The sequence below is a fragment of the Artemia franciscana genome, chromosome 18 (genome assembly GCF_032884065.1).
Source record: "Artemia franciscana chromosome 18, ASM3288406v1, whole genome shotgun sequence".
In the NCBI taxonomy this organism is placed as follows: Eukaryota; Metazoa; Arthropoda; class Branchiopoda; order Anostraca; family Artemiidae; genus Artemia; species Artemia franciscana.
In genome coordinates, this window is record NC_088880.1 from 3,966,281 (window position 1) to 3,987,236 (window position 20,956).

The 20,956-nt window shown below is 33.4% G+C and overlaps 1 protein-coding gene across 1 annotated transcript; it reads left to right on the forward strand.

Annotated features, from left to right (window-relative positions):
- Positions 1-499: 499 nt before the first annotated feature.
- On the forward strand, positions 500-15,797 carry LOC136038513 (uncharacterized). The gene is made up of 2 exons (XM_065721613.1): positions 500-575; positions 14,358-15,797. The coding sequence occupies exons 1-2, from the start codon at positions 521-523 to the stop codon at positions 15,620-15,622; spliced, it is 1,320 nt and encodes a 439-aa protein (XP_065577685.1). The 5' UTR covers positions 500-520; the 3' UTR covers positions 15,623-15,797.
- Positions 15,798-20,956: the final 5,159 nt, after the last annotated feature.

The window sequence follows — 20,956 nt, forward strand, 5'->3', positions numbered from 1 at the left end:
ATACTACATTTTTTCAGGGCCAACATTGCTTATAATAAAGTTAGTTTATGTTAGGTTAGGTCAAAAAGTGCTTCAATTTGAATTTGCGGTATAAACGATTATTGTATTCGTAAAGAACATAAAAAAAGGCATCGAGAGGTATGTTCACTTTATTGGTAAGCCAATAATATGAACTGCGAAAAACACCAAATTGAAGTTGGGAAATCTGAAAAGTCAAATCTTCAAAATAAATTGTTTTTACCAATCCTAAACGCATAGTAAATGCTAAATTCAAATTAGGTAATGGACTGTTCCGGCCAACAAATGCATTAGAGTGAGTTCAATAGAGCTACTGATTAAAATATTAGTAATTCAATATTCTAATTATATATCACATATTACTTTGTAACTCTATGGTAGGCAAAACAGATTCGGCAACACAGATTGAACTAACAACGCTATTGCCCGAAGAAACGAAATAATTTGGTGTTCTTGAATTCATGCTCTTGAGATTGGCAAAAGTACTTTGAAATTTGAGAAAATGTATGTGTATGACACGAAGACTGGAAAAGAATTTGTGCTCCCAGATATACGCGGTATGCGGTATGCGGTAAGAAACCGCGCAATACTCCCACCTATACTTCTGAGCACTTCAAGTCAACTAAAGGTGAAGTTCCCTCCATGACAATTCCCCAAAAGTCTGCAAATAAGGATGTACATTTTTTTTGAGCTAGGCTACAAAAAGCAAATGTATAGTTCCTCTTTAGATCCTATTTAATGATTTCTCTCCATGACAAAGTCTGGAATTAGGGCTATTGAGAAGTAAACAAGTTTAGAAAACAGTTGTTACAGGCCTACTTTGTAACAGTGTATGTAGACTAGCCTAATTGTAGTCAACACATTTAAACTCCACTATATGTATACACTAGATTAATCTAGGCAGAAATTTCTTTACATTATCTGTCCCTACAGGAGTCCATGTAGTCAATTACTGAAACAATAAAACAGGAATCATGCATAAGAAACAGAAATTAGACCCAGCAACTGCCAACACAGAGTTGGCTAGCAGGCCTAATGAGAATGTTAAGTGTCCAAACTTCCAATAAAGTCTGTTTATAAAAATAAATAGAAGATCAAATTATAATAAAAAGTAACAAAGAAATGTGTCTTAAAAGTCCATTAGATCAGATAAAAATAGCAAAACTTCTTGAAGAAAGCAACACCCAATAATCTGACAATTCAGCAAAAAGTGTACCCAACATCAATAAATATAGTACAAACAGGACATTGTCAGTGCTTAAAAAATGACAAGAATTTGTCCTTTGAATGACATTGCTTTTTTCCTGTTTTTCTCTTTGTTAAAGCATTGGTAATGTTCAGTTCATATTGCTTTTAAATACAGCATTAAGTAGGCTACTAGAGGGCAATTTTTACAATATAATTTAAGTATCCTCAATTGTACAACTCACCTTAATATAGGCCTATATTAAACAGTAAACTACATTATATTAGGCCTACTTATTATAACTATGTGTGCACAAGGTATATAGGTTTTGATAACACTGAAAAAGCCTACAATTTGGTTTAGAATATGTTCCCTTTTTCTCCATTAGTGTTGGTCTTCAGAGCCACCCCAGTTGAAAAACTTTTTCTGTTTTTGGCTCTCCTAAGAAGTTGCAAAAATGAGGTATGTCAAACACTTTCAAATTATCATAGCTTAGCTTCCATATATCATCATTCCAAATTACAAGGCACATTGTGTTGCACAGCATATTTAAGTAGGCTAGTAGACTTGAATCCATTTCTATTTAGTCCTGTGAGGCCAAGTGACTATATTTTAGAAAGTTTTTTTTTTTAAGTTCCCAAAAATGAAAAGTAGCTTTTAATATATAGAAAAATCAGGGTTTTGCAGGAGAATGCTCTTCTTTCTGGGCAAACTCTTGGAATATTAAGTTGTCAGTATTATTAATGAGGGTAAACCATTACTGATAGGTTGCATTTATAGAAGCCCTAGATGCCCTTGCATCTTACCAAGCTCTAATCCAGTTCACTGAACAAGCATCCAATCATGATAATCAGGACTTCATTCTTCTTGGAGATCTGAATCTACTGGATATCAAATAGGTTAAGGGCCTGGGTTATCTAACAATAACTAAAAACCAAGAATTGTTATTGAGCACTGAGTACCTCCCTCTCATTGGTGCCAGTGACCATATCTGCCATAACTTGCTGCTTAGTCAACAAACAAAAAATTGTAATGAACAAACTTACACTAACTACTGCAAAATCAGGGAGATATAACATGTTGTAGAATGGGACCAAGTGATTGCCAAAGGAGACATTGAGCTACTTTAAGAACTATGCTCCAAGCTGAGTGGACATGTACTTCAAGATCATTCCTGAAGACGCCAAAAACACTCCCATACCTTAACCAGCCTATTAAAATGGTTGAGAACAGTTAGAAGAAGGATTTTTCAAAGTATTGGGAATGCAAATGCACACACCACTGGGATCATTTTGCAAGAGCAAGGAATAAACCAAGGCTACTGACTAGGCACTTCATTGCTGACTATGAAGATAAATTGGTATTGAACATCAAAGACAACCCAAAGAGAATTTGAAGATGCATATCTGTTAAGGATAAGAGTAGAGAAACTATTTCATTCCTGCTCAATCCTGAAGGAAAAAGTTGGAATATTTGGAGGACATTGCATATATTCTGAACAACACATGTGCATCCAACTTCTTGTGGACCCCCCTGATCAGCCACAGTACCCTGCTCCCAGGGTGGTCAAGCTCCCAGTGCAAAAAATTGTGACACTATGGACAAGATTTAAAAAAAAGGCTGAATAAATTATACCCTGACAAAGCTAAAGGCCTAGACAGTATACATCCCAGGATCCTTTAAGAACTTGCAGATACAGTAGCCAAGCCACTCTGTTCTCTATTCAAGCTGTCCCTTCAGACTAGTAGCCTACCTGCAGATTAGTGGACAGCCATAATTCCTCCAATATTAAAGAAAGGATCTAGAACCCAGTCTGAGAACTATTGGCCCATTAGCCTGACCTTGACTGTGGCCAAACTTTTCAAAAGGATAGTCTGGGACACAATTATAGTGCATATCACCAAGAATTGTATTCTTTCTGGTGGACAACATGGATTTGAGAAAGGTGATATCTATCAAAACAAATCTAATACTATCTTATGAATCTTTAACTGATCTGCCTGAGCAGGGTTTTCTAGTCAATGTGTTCCTACTGGATCAAGCTAAGGCCTTTGATAAAATGTCTTGCCACTACCTGACAATCAAGGTGTCAGCATATCAGATAGATAATGATGTTGCCTTATGAATCCATAGCCTCCTATCTAATAAAACCCAGATTGTTCATGCATATGATGAAAGAGATGACCTCATCTACTCAATACCAGTTCATGTTAAGATTTACATCCCCCAAGGGACCAAACTAGGCCCAACACGGTTTAACTTTTATTTAAATGATGCTCCTGGGGTGGGCAAGAATGGCTTGGAACTTTATGCAGATGATTCCAAACTATTTGGTCCAGCAGCCTCAACAGAATATTGCTCTTCTCTATAAGAAGATGTAAACAAGCTCTGTTTGTGGGCTATAACCTGGATGCTCAAGTTCAATTCATGCAAAGTCCTGCATCTTGGTCCAAACAACCCCTTCTATAGTTATCACATGGTTGACTCTTACAGGTGCTGGTATGCCCATTCAGAATGACAAGGAAGAGTGTGTTTTTGGGGTAATCATTGAAAATAGGCTTAAATTTCATAGTCACTGTCAGAACCAAACAGCTAAGGCAAACAAGGTTCTTGGTTTGATCAAGTGTTCAGTGACAAGCTTCCAACTGAAAGTTATCCAGAAGCTATATGCAGCCCTTGCTTGTCCAGATCTTGAGTTTTGCATGTTTGTTGCCACTAAGCACTTTAAGTGTGGCATGATGATACTTGGGAAGGTCCAGGATGGAGCAACAAAACTGGCTTTTGCCAAACAACAAATCTCCTGGAAGCAACAACTAGAAAAGATTTAATTGCCTACCCTAATGTACTTTAGAGAGAGATGAGATGTCATCCTTGCATTTAAGATGATGACCAGTTACACCATTAAGCCCATTTTGAATCACAGTGAATACATGGGAACACAAAGAAACCCCATAAAACTGCATAAATTTAGCAAAAAGCCCGAGGAGTTCAAGTTCTTCAACAATTATGTCATTCCACTGTGGAATTCACCCAGCAAATCTACTGTATCAGTCAGTTGAAAGCTTTAAGATTGGTGTTGACTGTAATTAGAGCAGCAAGTCATGGAAGATGTAGTGGGACAAACCAGTATCATCTGGAGGGTCTATTAGATGACACCCACCCCTTTTAGCCCTCAAACATGCCCAGTCAGCAATACATCTAGTGACACCCAATAATAAAACCAAACTCTCCTGTATATATGTAAATAGTGATGATCCACTCATAAACTATTGCTACGGGAGGGGGGGAGAGTTCTTATAAAGTTATGTTAATTGGAACATGGGAGCTTAGTAGTTAAGGGATATAGATTGGGTGGGTTCCATTGACAAATCTCTATAACCATAAAGACATAATCATTATCATGATGTTCAGGTCTTCTGAGTTGGGCAGATTCCCTTGGGGACGATCCAATAGACAATAGGATCTGTACCTGATACCTTGACTCAAAGACAAACACAATAATTGACAATGATTTTATTTTCTTACTTCATATACAACTTCAGGTAAAATGGCTTCAATGTGAGTTAGCAGTATAATGCGCATCAAAGACAGAGTACTGAATAATCTCCTGACTTCCAGGTCCACCTTAGATATCCAGAATCAACCCGGATTTCTAAATTGAGCACTGGGTAGACTGACCTCAGAAATGTTGCAGTACAACTCTTCTTTTAATTATCCAACATATGGCCTAACCACGTCGCAAAAGATTTATTACAACAAGGATTTTTACCACTAGTTTGTTGACCAAACCAGTAATAGAAATCTGGTTTCTGATTGGCTTTAATCAAAAGTTACATTTTTGAATCCAATTTTGATAGTTTAAAAAGTATCATTTTTGCTTGCTGTAAAACTTATGCCAAAGGTAAAAAGTATCTTTTTTGCTAGGTGTAAAACTTGTGCCAAAAGCGCAAATCCTATGAGATGATGAATTTACATTTTAAAATCTTTAGATGTATAAGATATTCTTTTTTTAAAACTTTCGAAAGTGAACAAATGAGGGATTTGGTTCTGAGTTCTGTAAGGGGGAGGGGGGTTGCTGGTCCATGTGTTACATATCAGTGTCTGTGTCATATCAGTGTCAGTGTCCATGTGTTACATATAGGTGTCTGGTTGAATCAGATGTGTTTTTCGGGCATTCTTTGGCGGTTGATAAATCATGATAGGTGTTTTCCAGTTTTTTTGATCATGACGTATTGTCGGTCAATGTCAAGAGTATACCAAATTCTGTAATAAAATATTTCCAGGCAGAATCATATGGTTATTAAACAGAATAGCAATAATAGTACATAATTATAAAAGCGTTGTTATAGAATATTTGTAATTAACATTAATTATTGTGACTTTTGATTGCACTTGTTTCAAGGATGATTAAGTATATGATAATGTGGCAATGTATTAATACTTTGTTACGTTAATGAGAAACACTGCTCAAAAGCAACGGTTAAGCACACGATTAATTTAGAGGTTTTATTTTACTTTTTATTTGTTTCTAATTCTTTATATTCCCAGCGCATGACTTTGTAGAAAAGAAACGTCATTTTATAGCGTCATAGCTTTACCACTGTTATGTATTAGGAATACTTTGTCTTAGGAACTCAATATTGAAAAATGAGAGAGACAACCTCTATTCTCTTGCATATATTAAAAAATTGACAAGTAATTTGTACTTGTCAGAGGTCTGTATTTTACATAAAATTTTTGCCAAATATTTCTATTTTTGATGTAATTTCGCAAAAAAAAATGCAATATGTTGCATCGTAGCCTTTTAGCTAATTTACACCAACAATACTTCTTAAGGTAGGGACGGGATACATGAATGTATGGAAAAGACCTCGATTTTCCTGTACTGTTATATCCTCCCATCATAATGGCTTAAATATCATCAGGAGCTGTAGGGTTTAATTGATGCATTTCTTGTTCCTCAATTGCATTGCTTTTTGTCCTTTTTCGTCTCAAGAGCTTTCCATAGTTTATTGTGAGTAGCGCTCTTATTGTTAGAGATATAAGAAATACCATAAATATAGTGATTATGATATTGTACCACGAATTTCGTGAGAATAATCCGTATTGACTTTCCACGTACTTTAATCTTTGGTCTTTGGTCGTGAACAACGGTATTTGTAAGTCTAATGGCTCTTTTATTTTTGCTAACTGCATAGTACCCTTAATTTTTTTTTATCTTGGGCCATATTGATATTTTTCATTCTTTGTTGATCATGTTCGGTATTGTATAAGACAAGTTTATTCCTTGGAAATTTATTATTTTTGGGCTCATAACATTTGTGCTAGTTGTGATTAAAGGTGTTTTTACAGTTGTTTCTTTTGTCACGAGTCTGCAACCTTGTTTTATAGTAATCGTTCCAACGTCCTGTAACAGTATTTCAGTTCGATAACTGGGGTCAATCTTTTCTGTATTGTTGTAGCAGGATAGAGTTCTTACTGTCTTTTTGTGTACTGTAAATAGCCATAAGTCATTTCGTAAATTAATGAAGATTTCTCTTTTTGTACTTCCTATTAAAGCAACACATGAGTTAGGAATATCTTGTTGCTGTGATTCCTTTAGGAAGAGATCTAGCATGCATGATCCTATTTTTACATTATATATAGGTAGCATTAGTTGGCAGACTAAATTTTTAAATGAGACGCATTCTTTTAAATCCTGGGCATTAGCTAGTGCATATTTTCTTCTGTCTTGATCAATCAGCATATATTCTGCTTCAGGCGTAATGCTCATGAAGGAGATGGTTTTTTTAATATTAATGGGAAAAGTAGATATTTTGTATAGATCATATATGGACTGTTGATTAATTAGTGGGATTGTAATTACTGCAAACAGTTGTTCATTAATTTCGGTAATATGTACTTTTAGCTTAGTATAATATAAGAATAGATTAGCAACTTCTGGTTCTACTGGTAAATGGAGGCCAAATGTTAAGTGTGTTTTTATTTCGTTTAGGATGGTCTTTAGGTCTGAGGGGTCTACTAAGTCGTAGGAAAGGGATCCTCCTGTTAATTCAAATAACGCAAACTCAAATTTACTGACATCTGTGGCTAAATTCAATAATGAAGTTATAATAATGTCAAGTGAAACTGTTGTTAAACTGGAATCAGAAATTACTCTGTCGACCTCATTTTTTAAATAATTCATTGTGTTGACTGTTCTTGAGATTTTTTTGATATGGTCTCAATTTTATCTTTTTGATATTTGGCTATACTCGCTTGTATTTTTTGTACATGTAGTGTCGTATTCATGGCAGTATTTAATCTTTTAACATTATCTCTTAATATATTTAAATCTTCTTCAGTAGACAAACCGAATAAACGAGAAGCAAATTCTCTAATTACTGGGATTAGGCTAGTAGATCTTTTATATTTAGTTTTACGGAAAAATACTCCAAATATTCGTGTCGTACTTTGTTTGAGTTTCTGTATTTCTGCCTTAAAAAGTTCAAATAATGCTTCCAACCTTTGTCTGTATAATATCAGGAAAGCTTGGAGAGTGGGCATTTTATAAGCATTTTCTATAGTTAATTCTGGGAGGAGTTCCAACTCATTTGTTGTTGGCTCATCAGCCATTGCCAGTCGTGCACAAGTTTTTTACCGTCTATAGTCCAATATTTTCTCCAGTGATATTCATCTTGGCATTTTTTGTCTTCGTCCATACATTGTGTTCTACAATAGTCGACGTCAACAAAAGGAATTTGCCATCTAACTTGTATTCTCCCTTTTTTTGTAGATGTCCATACCCAACTAGTAGACCTATATGGCTGTCTTACCGCTATCAAGATTTCGTCGTTGTTGCCTGGTATTAATATGTTAGGGATATTATCCGTAGTAATATCTGTTATTGAGGGGTCTAATACCATTGGTAGTGGATCAATAGTCGTGGTTATAGTTGTGGGGAATGTTTTTCGAATTTCTATTCCTGTGGTATATTCGGTTTCCGATGTAGTTTCTTCGTCCTGGGTATTGGATTCCCAGAAGGTAGTAGTTTCATATTTTTTAGATGTACATTTTGAGGTTTCTGCTACTCCGTTAGTGGTCGTCTCTATATTATTATCGTTTGTAATATTTGGGAGGCGGGAGGTTTCGTTGCTCTTTGTAGTTTCTGTTGTAACATTTATTATCCTGCAGAAGTACTGGCATTTAAATTTATATTTTGGTTTAGTTTTACTATTCGTGGTATTAGACGATACTTCTATGTCTTCTATACCCCTTATTGTCTCCGGTATTTTTTTGTTACAAGAATTGACTCAATTACATCTGTTTGGACTTCAGTTGGAACGATTTCTTGCAGAATTTTTGCACTGGGTTCCGTTTGGATTATAGTTGGTTTTATTTCAGATAAATTTATTTCCTTTTTTATTGGTTGCTTGTCAATCGTATTAGATGGCTTTGGTCTATTCCAAAACTCTTTAAAGAAATTCCATACCGTGGGTAACTCATTTAAAAGTGCATATTGTCCATCATAAAATTTTCTTTCTCTTAATTTGGTTTTAATTGGTTTGTTTATGCTTGGGTCTTCTATATCGTTTGTATCTGGGTTTTGGTTTTCGCTTATTGATCTTTTTCTCCTCTTTTCTATGGTTTTCCCAAGTCCTATGGCTTTATCAATTTCTGCCATTTTTACATCGAAATCTTCTATTAATTTTTTGGTCTTGAGTTTTGGATAAGTAGAGGTTGGCGACTATTTTTTCTCCTTATGGGTAGTTTTGCTTGCTTGTAGTCCCTTGTCCGATTTTAGGAATTGAAAAATTGACTACTTTAATTCATATGTATTTTTCTCTAGCCTTACTACTTGTTGGAATAAAGTCTTGAATGGTTTAGGGTCTAGTTTCATAAATATTTTCCATGCGTTGTTACTGGTTAGAAGTGAATTTTCATGCTTGAAAATCACTCCATGTTTTATGATATCTTGTGTGTTGGAATGGATACACAGGGTCATCAATATTGTTATCAACTTCATTATTTCTAGAAAAGTTATTTCAGTGATTAGTATAAATAAGATTTTTTTTTTTGGGGGGGGGGGTTAAACTGTTGGAGTTGTACCACCTTAATATATTTTTTTTCGTTTCTTCACCACTTCCACCAAGATTAGGTGTTAATAGCATTAGTATATAACACAAACTGGTATAAAGTAAATTAATTTTCTATTCTCCAAAGAATTATGTTACTTTTTCTCGCTATAAATTAAAGTATAAGTTTTTCTGCATATTTTTATTTTTAATATTAAAGATAGGTCCTTTTTCATCAATTTTTTTAAATTCTGATTTTAGAGAATCCCTGGTTTTAAAATTTATTTCTAATATATGGTCGCTGTTTTTGATATTAATATACATAAGATAATCTACAAGACATTTTGGTATTTTAAAACTTTCTAATGTATGGTTAATGTTTAATTTTTGCATAATCGTCCGTATTTTGTCCCTACATAGTCCTTTTAAACTTGATTGATTAGTTGTAGTGCGAATTATTTTATATTTTATAAATTATAACCATATGAAGGATTGACACATTCTACCATAGTTTCAGATACAATGACGTCTGTTCCCGGAAAAACCTCTGACCATAAGTTTTGTTTACTTCAGTATAAATGTACAGTTATTTTCTTTAGTGCATCGTAATCTTCTTTATGTAAAATGGGACATCCTTCTAAAATTTCATTTTCTAAATTATTACTGATATATTTGTCATAAGCTGAAAGAATTAAATTTGATTTAATTGACAATTTGAAGTCTTTTTCTGCTAGTATTAATATGAGATGTAGAGGCCAGATAATTGTGAAACCATCCACATCACACATAATATCTAGACTTTTGCTAATTAGTTTTGCTATTAGGGGGTAATTCCTCTTGGTGACTTTATCAAGTATTGCTTTAAAAGTTATCGATGAAAATTTTCTTATATACTCAAAACCCTCCCTGATTACTTCTTGTGAAAATTGACAATCTAATATGATATTCATTACATCCCTAATTAAATAGCTTTTAATAATGATTGGCATTCTCAAAAATGTATAATCTAGATTTATCACTGCTTTTATGATCAAGCTGTTCCAAGTTGCTTCGTTGAATTCATAATTAAATCTGTATAAATTAGGTAAACTATAGTAGTCCTCATGAGAACCAGGTTTTATGCGGTCTAGGAGGTTATAGTCTGTTTCATCGTTTTTTAGATTTGGGTTACTGACCGTTCTCCTTATATGCATTTTGTTAGTTTTTTTATTTAAGCAGTATATAATCTGTAATTACCTGATATTGTGGGATTAACTTGAGGATTATCTGGAAATAGTATTATATGAATTCTTTTAGGTTAAACGAATTTAAGTTATCTTATTTCTATAGAGTTTCTAAAAGTTTTTAACAAAGTCTTTTATTATTTTTTTTCGCAATTCCAACAAAATTTTGCTTCAAGGTGATAGTGGTCTGATCCATTTTGACTATTAGGCAATGGACCTATTTCTAAGCAGTCCATATTTGTTAGGAGACGAAGCGTTTCTAATAGTATTAGTTCTTGTGTTTTTTGTTTATTTAATTTTTCGTCAATATTACTATAGAGAATATAGTCAATTAAGTTGGGATTAGTCGAATTTAAACGAGCTTTTGGAAATTTATCTGAATTATAAACACTTTTGAAGGCAAATTTATGTGTTAATGTACCGGATGAAAAGATTGCTTCTTCAATGCAATTTCTTTGTTCTAGTTCTTGTAAGTGTTGACAAGAATCAGAAATATATAACTCCTTTGGAAGAAAGGTCTTCCCTATTTTCTTTGAACTATACTTAGTTAGTTTTATTATATCTAGATGTTCATACTTAAGCTTTCCTTGGCTTAAAAAGGAGTATAATTTGCTTGAAGGGGTTAAATTTAAATCACCACAAAGAATAACTGGAAAGTAGTTAGTATTTTTGCAAGCAACGCGATTAATTTCTGCAAGAAGTATTTGGAGCTGGGCTAAACGTATATCTTCTCTTTTACGGTTGTATAACAAATCCGTGTTTACAATGCATATCTGTTTATCCGGGTTCTTAAATGGGGTGAGAATAGAAATAAGTGCAATGTTATTTCGATTAAGGATATTTATTCCTTTTTTTTCGCATTTCTAAGGAATGATCTTCTTTTAGGCTAAATTTACATTTCTTAAAAAAAAGTGGCACATCCATCAATCTTTCCTTGGGTTTTTTGTTTAAATATGCCATCATACCCCTGAGATTGAAAATAAGATAAGTAGGTATTATAATAATAGTCAGTTTCCACTTCCTGTAAGCATACAATATCAGCGTTTGACATTTTGAATTGGTTAAAAAGTCTTTGCTTCCTATCTGGCCATTTCAAATTTTCGTTATTACAGTTATAGTACAAATAAGGCATTGTTTCGAGATACCTTTGAGCTAGAACATTATATGACATAATCTTAAAATCTAAAGATTGATTTTCTTGGTTTTCTTTTGGTCTTTGACAATTTCTTGCGTTTTCCCACTTTCTGATTTCCGTCAAATTCATTTTCTTAAAATTTTTTCCTTTTTTTGAATTTTGAAGTATTAGTACCGATTTGTTTTCTAGCTATTTTGGATTTCTTAGTGTTCTCTATAAGGGCATGTTGTTAATTGGTGTTATTATTAAGCAGGATATAAGTTTAAGGTTACCTGTTTGGCTTGGTATTCGGTTGAGGATGATCTGGAAATATTATGGTGTTAATTTCTTTAAGCAGGAAGGATTTGTTATTTTATTTCTATATGCAATTCTTTTCTTATTCAAGTACGGCAAGAGAAGAAAACATTGTTTTATGCGGCGCATTATACCCTTAAGAGAGTTTTTATGCATTGCATTATTTATTTCATACAATAAATTAAGTACTTTTTTGTGATTCTCAGAATTTTTTTTTATTTTTCGGCGCACAATACGGCACAATATGGCGTACGGAACAGCACACTGAGTATTTTTTCCACTCAGCGCATCGTAACCATTCAATGGAAATATTCGTCACATATATAACGATGTCTTGAATTAGTTAACATTTTTAAGTGTTAACTAGATTATGTTTTAATTTAGATAAATAATTAGGTAAACGTAATAGTTTCAATTTAACGAATATAAAAATGATTGCTTATCTTTATTTTTTCTTGAATATAAACAAAATTGGTTGTTCAGTTAATTTGTAATTTTTTTTAGTCTTGAATAATTTTCTATTATTATGTTGAAAAGGAAAAAAATTAAAATTATAGCGTTTTAGTTTTTATTGAGTTGTTTGACATAATTAGCTAGCTTGCGATAATTACATCGATGAACAGAAATTATTTGACAAAATAATTGGGCTTCAAATAAATATATATCTACCACTGAGATTTAGCACTGTGATTGGTTATTTCTTTAAATGCCTTCGGGGATCCTGCATTGTAATTGGTTAATTCAAAAGATGGTTGGTAACTTTTCATGACTTTGAAATCCGCTAGGCGGTCTTTTGGCTATAATTTAAAACTCTTTTAAAATCGCTACAGGCTTTTCACAAGTGTTATTATTTCTTTACACTCTTGTTATGCGATAGGCACTTGTTGGGTGTTTTAATTGAAGTACATTTCTGGGTCGTAAAAATCATTCTTCCATTAGCAGACGTTCCTTAAGGGTTATTTATTATACAATGCATTCATTGTACGTTTTATGTGTTACAAGTCTCTTAGATAAAATGCCTATTCGTGATTTTCACTTTCGAACGTCACGGCTAGCAATTTTTCCCCTCAGAGTTTCGTTGTTTTGCCAGGTACGAATTTTTGTCTTATTGTTCATACGCACGGATTTAAGCGTTCATATTTTAAGTTTTCAGGATGTATATTTATTACAGAATTGGCATTTTTTTATGGCACAATGAAGCTAAAATTTGGTAAGATTAAAATTTTTGCGCTTTTATCTTTCCCGTGTTACTCCCCTTTATTTTTGTTTTAAATCCGCGTCTGATTTGGTGATAAACTGTGGATTGAACTTCAAATTGATTTCGTAAATATATATACTATTTAAAAAAATTAGAATTAGTATTCATATACATAAAAAGGAGTTCAATTTAAGAGATACTCTAAGTTTTTTAAGGTTGGCTTTTATAATAAATAGGTTGGTCAGTCTTATTTATAGACGTATTTGGTTTGCGAGATGCTTATTTTTATACTTGTAAACAAAATTTTAATTGTATTAAGACACACATAGGTTAATTACTATGCCATTAGTGACGTCAAGAATTATTAAGCTTATAGCAATGATGTATATATATATATATATATATATATATATATATATATATATGTATATGTTATAATTATTCCCCGTATATAGTTACCTGTTAGTTGTATTTTTTATTTTCTTGTTCCAAATTCTTCCAGATTCTTTTAGTTGGTTTTTTTGTCGAATTTAATTTCGGTTAATATTTCGTAGTAATTTTCTTCGTTTTTTGGCCCATGCATAGAACAAAATTGGATACTTTCTGCGAATTCGGCTCCGAATTTCACATTTTTAAAAAAAGATATTAGGGATGGGTGAAGTTTTTTCGCCGTCCTTCTTAGCCTAGCGACTTTTCTTATGTTTACTAAAGTCAAGTGAGGCTTCCAGCATTCCTGATTTGCGAGTTGTATCCCGCTTTTACTGACTTCTTCAGTAATTTTTTCTAACACAGGACTGAAGTGGGCTTTAAATTCTGTCTCATTATTTAACTGGGCATATCAAATTTGTTCAGAAAATTCTCCGATACTCTGGAAGTCAAGTAGTATTTGATTTTCGCTAAGTTCTTGTTGAAAAGCAGATATTGCCCTTGTGAAAGCATTTTTCTGTAATTCAACTTCACTATTATTTTTTAGGTGGATAACCTTTAATGTAACATGGAAAGTGCAGTGTTGAATTAAAGCCTGTGATAGACTAGGATCGATTTCAATTAAGTAGTTCTGTATCTCTGAGGCCTTTCTCTTTATTTTTGCGCTTTTTACTTGAATTGCGAAAAAATAATTTGGTTGATGGTTTCTCATTTTCCTTGACTTTCCTTGACAGATATCACCCAATTTCAAAAAAAAAAAAAAATAAAGTTACATTAACTTAATGGTTTTTAGGTTGATACTTTAATTCCATTTTTTTTTCAGGAGTCGCAGAAACTACGAATATAATTTATCATAGGACAACTGGTAAAGAAATAACACCACTTTCTTTTAAGCCGAATAATGCCCCCACTTATGCATCTGTGTTTTTCGAGAATAATCAGAAACAGCCACCCGTTGTTGTAATTCCGAAGAAACCCAAGGAAACTAATGACCAACATATTAAGCTCCTAATTTTAGATCACTTCCAAAGAAGTGTGGCCGTGGGTTCAGATGTCATAACATGTTATCTTTCGTCCGTCCTGAAAAAAGATACCGTAAAATCCAAGGAAAAGTGGATGTCATTCGGCGTCAAGATATGTGAAAAAGAGGAGGACATAACTCCTTTGAGTTTGATTAAAATTGAGGAGGGGGGATCAGTGCAAGAAATTGACAAGACCAGCTTGAAGAGCGAAGACGACATAACAGACGATCGATGGCTAGTCATGATGATTTTCGGCTTGTACCGAATAAGTATATCACCAACGTTGGGAAATTACAGGGATACTCTTAGTTTAAGATTGAAATCTTTGGGATCCTCTATCACACACAAATGGAAAGTTCCCAACCCAAACGTTGCTCTAGGATGGGAAAGAGACAGTTCATTTTTGTCACTAGCAGCTGCGTGCGACATGTTCTGGAACAAACACCCTGAATCCTCATTTGCACTCTCCAGATTTGGTACCATCATTACCAGATCAAAGGATTCCTCCATAATTTCCTCAATAATTCATATGACAAATGTGGCCAATATGAACTTAGATGACTTGATGGACTGGATTTTTGACAAAACAATGGGGGATGAGTTCAGGAAAATCTTTAAACCTGACGAAGAATTGGATTATGAATTCTCTTATGTCCATTACATTTCCGCTCTGAGATTAGCTCTCAAATCTCCGTATTCTGCAACCGAGTCACCTATGCTGCATATCTGGATCCACATGACTTGTGCTTTGTTGGGCTCTACAAGATCCATCTGTGCAAGAATTCCCGAAGAAGTGGGCTTACCAAAGATACGAATTTTCGCAACTTTGGTTGCATTCTCGAGAAGAGAGACTGTTCTCAAACCGAAAAACAAAGGAAAGAACACAGCTGACTCAGCATCCGGTATTGAAGAGACTTCTGGAGAGTACTGGTATATGAAATTCATCTCAAACGGCAGCAAGCTAACTACAGAGCAAACAGATTTCTACAATGAAAGAGCTGAGGCCATGAAAACCGGAGTTAGAGAAAGGACAATTGGAGAGTGGATTAGCAAAAACAAATTCTGACTCGAATGTGAGACAAAGGTTTAAAAGGAAGTGCAGTTTATTTGTAGCAATGTTTGTAAGTCCTGTATGAAAAAAAGTTACATTAACTTAATGGTTTTTAGGTTGATGCTTTAATCCAATTTTTTTTGAACTTCCAATGCATAATTTGTCGAAAAGTAATACATTTTGTATCATAGCCTTTCAATCATTATGCCTTGGAATATTTTCAACTTGGAAATAGAGTAGTAAAATTACAGGAGACGACCTCTTAGATCTCTTGCACATAAGAAAAGAAAAAAACGAGTTTTTTCGTGCTTGTTGGAGGTCTATATTTTTTTTTGTTATGAAAGATCTACATTTACCGTAAAAGAAATTAATTTATTATTAACCGACTGTTTAAAAGTAATAGTAGTTAGATTAGATTTGAACAGTCTAATTCATGGTCATTTGGAATACTTAATATTGGCCCTTGGCCTGAAGTCTGGTTTATTTCAGATTTTAATAGGTGTCGAGTCATAAATGTCAATCGATATTCTTGGCTGCTATTTCCATGAATATCTTCGATGTGTATTAAATACCGTTTTAGGGTTTCGGGGAGTGTTAGATTAGCCAAAGTGTAGTGAATTACTGTTTTTCCCATCACTAAACGTATGTTTTTTCTACACAACTCCTTTAAACTTGGGTTATTTGGAGTAATACGAACTTTTTTGAAAATCAGTTGTTTATGGAAGCATAGCGGATTTCTGCAGTTTATTATTTTTTATATATTTGAATATCTTTCCCTTTTACTAATTTTGACCCAATGTTTTCATCTATTGTATAAAACTTACTAATTCAACGTTTTAATTCTTCGTACTGTTCTACATATAAGTAATGGATCGAGTTATTAATCCAGTAATAATTGTGTATATTATTATTTTCGTAGATTTTAAAGAGAAGATTTTTGTCAAATATCCTATAATCTACCTCCATTAGCATTGCTAAGAATTTTAAAGGCCAAGGCAACTCGAAATTTTCTTATGCAAGTGGTAACCACAAATTTGCACATATTAGAGACGCAATTAACGGATATTTCTTTGAGGGAATTGAACAAAGAAGTACTGCAAAATTTTAGAGGGTAAATCTATGCCTGTATCCATAGTCTTTTCTCATTACCTCTGGCGAAAAAGTACCTATTAGCAATATAACCATTATTTCAATTATCAATTATCACTAGGGATAATCGGAACGCGCAGTAAGGAACGAAGAATATCGTAACGCAAGTTTCTTACTGCATTTTTTATAGCTGATTCTAAGATTTTTTCGTTTGCCTCATGACTTCTATTTGAAAGATCTGGTAAGCTCTGTGTTTTATTTGGCAGCCAAAAGTCTCGTCTTGTGGGTGCTTGGTTTTGGACCAATTCCAAAGGTCTTAAAACATTAGGATCTGTATTGTATAAGTTTGTTTTATACATTTCCCCTGGTTAGTATAAGCGGTTAGTTGAGTAGATTTTTACCTGATTTGGTTTCCTTCTGGTTACGGATCTAAAAATAATATTTTGTACTTTAGAATTTAAATTTTTTTTTGGAAGGCAACACGTTTTTATATGCGTCTTTTTTGATTGTTTAGATTTTTTTCGTTTTAAGAAAATTTTATCCCCCTTTAAGGCATATTCTTGTGTGCTCGGGTCGTATAAAAACTTTGCGTAATGCCGGATTTTCTCTAATGGATAATGTACCCCTTCGTATTTAATACAATTTATATTTTATTCGATTTTATAGCATATTTTCGGGTTTTTACATTTATCAATTAAAAGGAGGTCTGTTTGGGTTGGGCCTTTGCAAAACCATTAGCAGATATTAATTTTTTTCTGTAATTTTCTTATTGTTAATTGTAACCTTGTCAAGTTCTTCCCTTTTTTGCTTTTGTTCGATTATTTGTTTTTTACTTCTCCTCTTGCGGGTCGATATTTTGGGCTGTTTGCTAACTTTAGCCCAAATTTATACGAGTGAGGTTTAAATTTCGTTAAACCATAATTTAGGTACCAGCTTTCTGCGAATACTTCTTTGCCATTTTCTTCTTGAACTAACATTGCGGCAGAATAGATTATATTTTCTTTAGCATGAATAATTGAAACAAATTCTGTGTCTATAATTGCTTTGGCCATTATTACGGAACAAATTAGATTATTAATTAATAAAGCTGGAATTAGTAACTAAGAAAATTGATATTGAGAAAGTATTTAAGCGCGACCTTAATATAGCGGGGGGGATTGGATGGGATTTTTAGGAAATTTTCAGTGTGAATAATAAGTTGTTTTTACTTTGTCGGGTAAATTATCCGACAATAATTTCAAAAGGTCTTATATTCGGGTAGAATTACGAGTCTTGATCTTACTTGAACAAAGTAGATTCGATTCCAAATGTAAATGCCTGTTAGGTATCGCAAGTTATAGCTTCATTAAAGACGTTTTTAGTTAAAAGTTAATTTGTCTGATGTCACTAAATTTATTCAATAGCAAGAAACGAATCAAGAATATGCCAAAAAGGAGTGTGGGAACGATAATTGAAAAGTATTGCAAAGTAAATTGGACAAATTTGGCTTTGACCACAATTCACGAGGACGCTTGTTGTCACTGGACTATTTGTAATTTATTAATAATTTTTGATTTTGTTTAAGGCTACTAATGAGTTTTAATTGACTATTGTTTGATGGTTATCTCTATAAGCCTTTATGTTTTGCAATATTTTAATTTTTACGTTAGATAAGAGGACAGCGATTCCTGTAGGGTAAGTGTTAGTTATACTTGTGTTAATAAGCTTTTCCGTTAAGGAATTATTATTGCGGTAGACTATGTTAACAAAATAGTAGCACCTTTTTTGATTTTTCTTGTTTTAAAAAATAATTCGGGACCTACTTACAAAATTGAGCGCTTTTTGATAAAGCAGGCCAATTTTTCAATTTTTGATTAAGCAGATTTCCTGAAAAGTATTTTCTTTAGGGATATTTTCAAAGGGGTGGAATTATCTGGAGGATTTTTCTATAGAATGAGGGGATTATCCGCGAGAGAAATTACCCTTGAGAGAATTTTCTGTGGATGAAATTCTTCATGGCAGAATTTTCTGGGAGGGGGACTTTCGAATGGGTTCGTTCCATTTGGGGGATGCTGGGAAATAAATTCCACGTAGGATAGATATCCGCCATAATAAGGAAAATGATCAGAAACTATATAAAAAAAAAAAGTCTATTTTCGAATAAAAGTAGGCTAAGGAGAGTTTTTCCAGGTGAAAATTTTTCAAAGGAAATTTTCCGGAAGGATTTTTTTTTAGCAAAAAGCGAATTGTCTCTGGGGGGGGGGATTTTTACAAATGCGAATCTTTCCATAGGAGAATCCCTGGGAGACTTTTCCATGGAATGGGAGGCGTATTTACATTTTAAACAATTTAATAAAATCGAAAGAGCCTCAATTTTTTTTTCTCTTTATAGATTTATTCTCTATAAAGAATTTTTTTTTAGCAAAAAGCGAATTGTCTCTGGGGGGGATTTTACAAATGAGAATCTTTCCATGGAAGAATCCCTGGGAGACCTTTCCATGGAATGGGAGGCGTATTTACATTTTAAACAATTTAATAAAATCGAAAGAGCCTCAATTCTTTTGAATACTTATTATTCTCTTTTTTATTTTTTTTTTCTATTTTTTGTTTTTTAGTTGTTTTCTTTTTTAGTTTTTTTTTTACACAAATGACGACCGGGACACAGGGAATATAAATGACAACCAAGACACAGGGACACAACTACAACGTGACGCCGGGGTTACAGGGGGATATATAAATGACGACGGGGACACAGGGAATGTTCGATTAGCAACCACCATCAACAAAGCTCAAGGCCAATCGTTAGAAAAATGTGGTATAGATCTGAATACGGATTGTTTTCCCATGTACAATTATTATGTTTTGGTAAACCTGACAATCTATTTGTATGGACAGACAATGTGACAGCAAAGAATGTTGTATATTCGCAAGTTTTACGTAGTTAAAAATACAACTACAATGGCGTGTAACTAATATGGCACGTAACGACTTATGCGCGGGGGGGGGGGCTGGGGGAGTGCGATTCGCAAGTTTTATGTTGTTAAAAACACAACTACAATGGCGCGTAACGACTTACGCGCTCGGGGGGGAAGCGCCCCCACTAACTAGGTGTTGGGATGGCTCGAAGCGCCATCCCAACAGCAGGTATATATATATATATATATATATATATATATATATATATATATATATATATATATATATATATATATATATATATATATATATATATATATATATATATATATATAGGAGATATAGATAGATGTTCTATTGAGAAATGTTTGAATGTTTAAAATTAACTTTCCATAAAGAGCACTTAATTGAGAACAAACTGAACTTTGTAGAGTCAGTATATTAATTTTTAACTTTCTAGAAATTATAAGGGAGAATATCAATTGGTTAAAATAGTAATATTCACACTCTACTACTATTACTATTACTATTACTTACTACTACTGCTACTAGTAGTACTATTGCCCCTCTTCAAGCTAAAACTACTGTTTATGCAGTGATTGCTACCAAGACTGATTTTAAATGATACAGAATATTAAAATGATGCTACTTTAGTAATTCACCGCTATTACTGCTCTTACTGCTCCTACTATTACCGCGACTAATTGTGATTATAATAAATGCCTATGCCTATAAAAATTAGGCATGGGGTTGTCTGCTCTACTCATGTGATTTTTTTTTTTTTTTAGGGTGACTCCGTTATACAAAATTCAACATCTTATACTTCATGAAGGCCTTTGCACAAAATTTATTCTCAAAATTCAAATCAAGGTTTACACCAAAACATTTTAATGCAACATACGTTTTAGTTGCATTTTAATGCAACTAGACGGAAGTTGAGCTAATTCTTCAAGGGAAGTTTTTTTTAGTTTTAAAACTGCGACGGTATTCTTCTTTTCCAAAAAATAAAAATTGCACTAGACACACTGGTATTTTTTTCTGCCGAATAGACGTGATAATAAATCAATATCTTTCCTGATTCTCATTCCACATATGTCTTTTAATGTTTGATGTAGTGGCAAATGATTTTCGTAGTTTGCCATAGTGGTAATTTTAGGTAGACACGAAGCCATAATTAAGAAAGCTCGCTTTAATAATGGACTGCTTTCATATTTCATGGAAAATTGAAATTCTTCGTCAAGAAAATCTTTCAAATTGGTAACAATTTCTGAATATGGCGTATCTGGAGAAGAATCTAGGCGTAGAAGGTCTCTTTCCCAACAATCTCTTACTACAGTGGCTAACTTGTCTGAATCCGTCCCATTT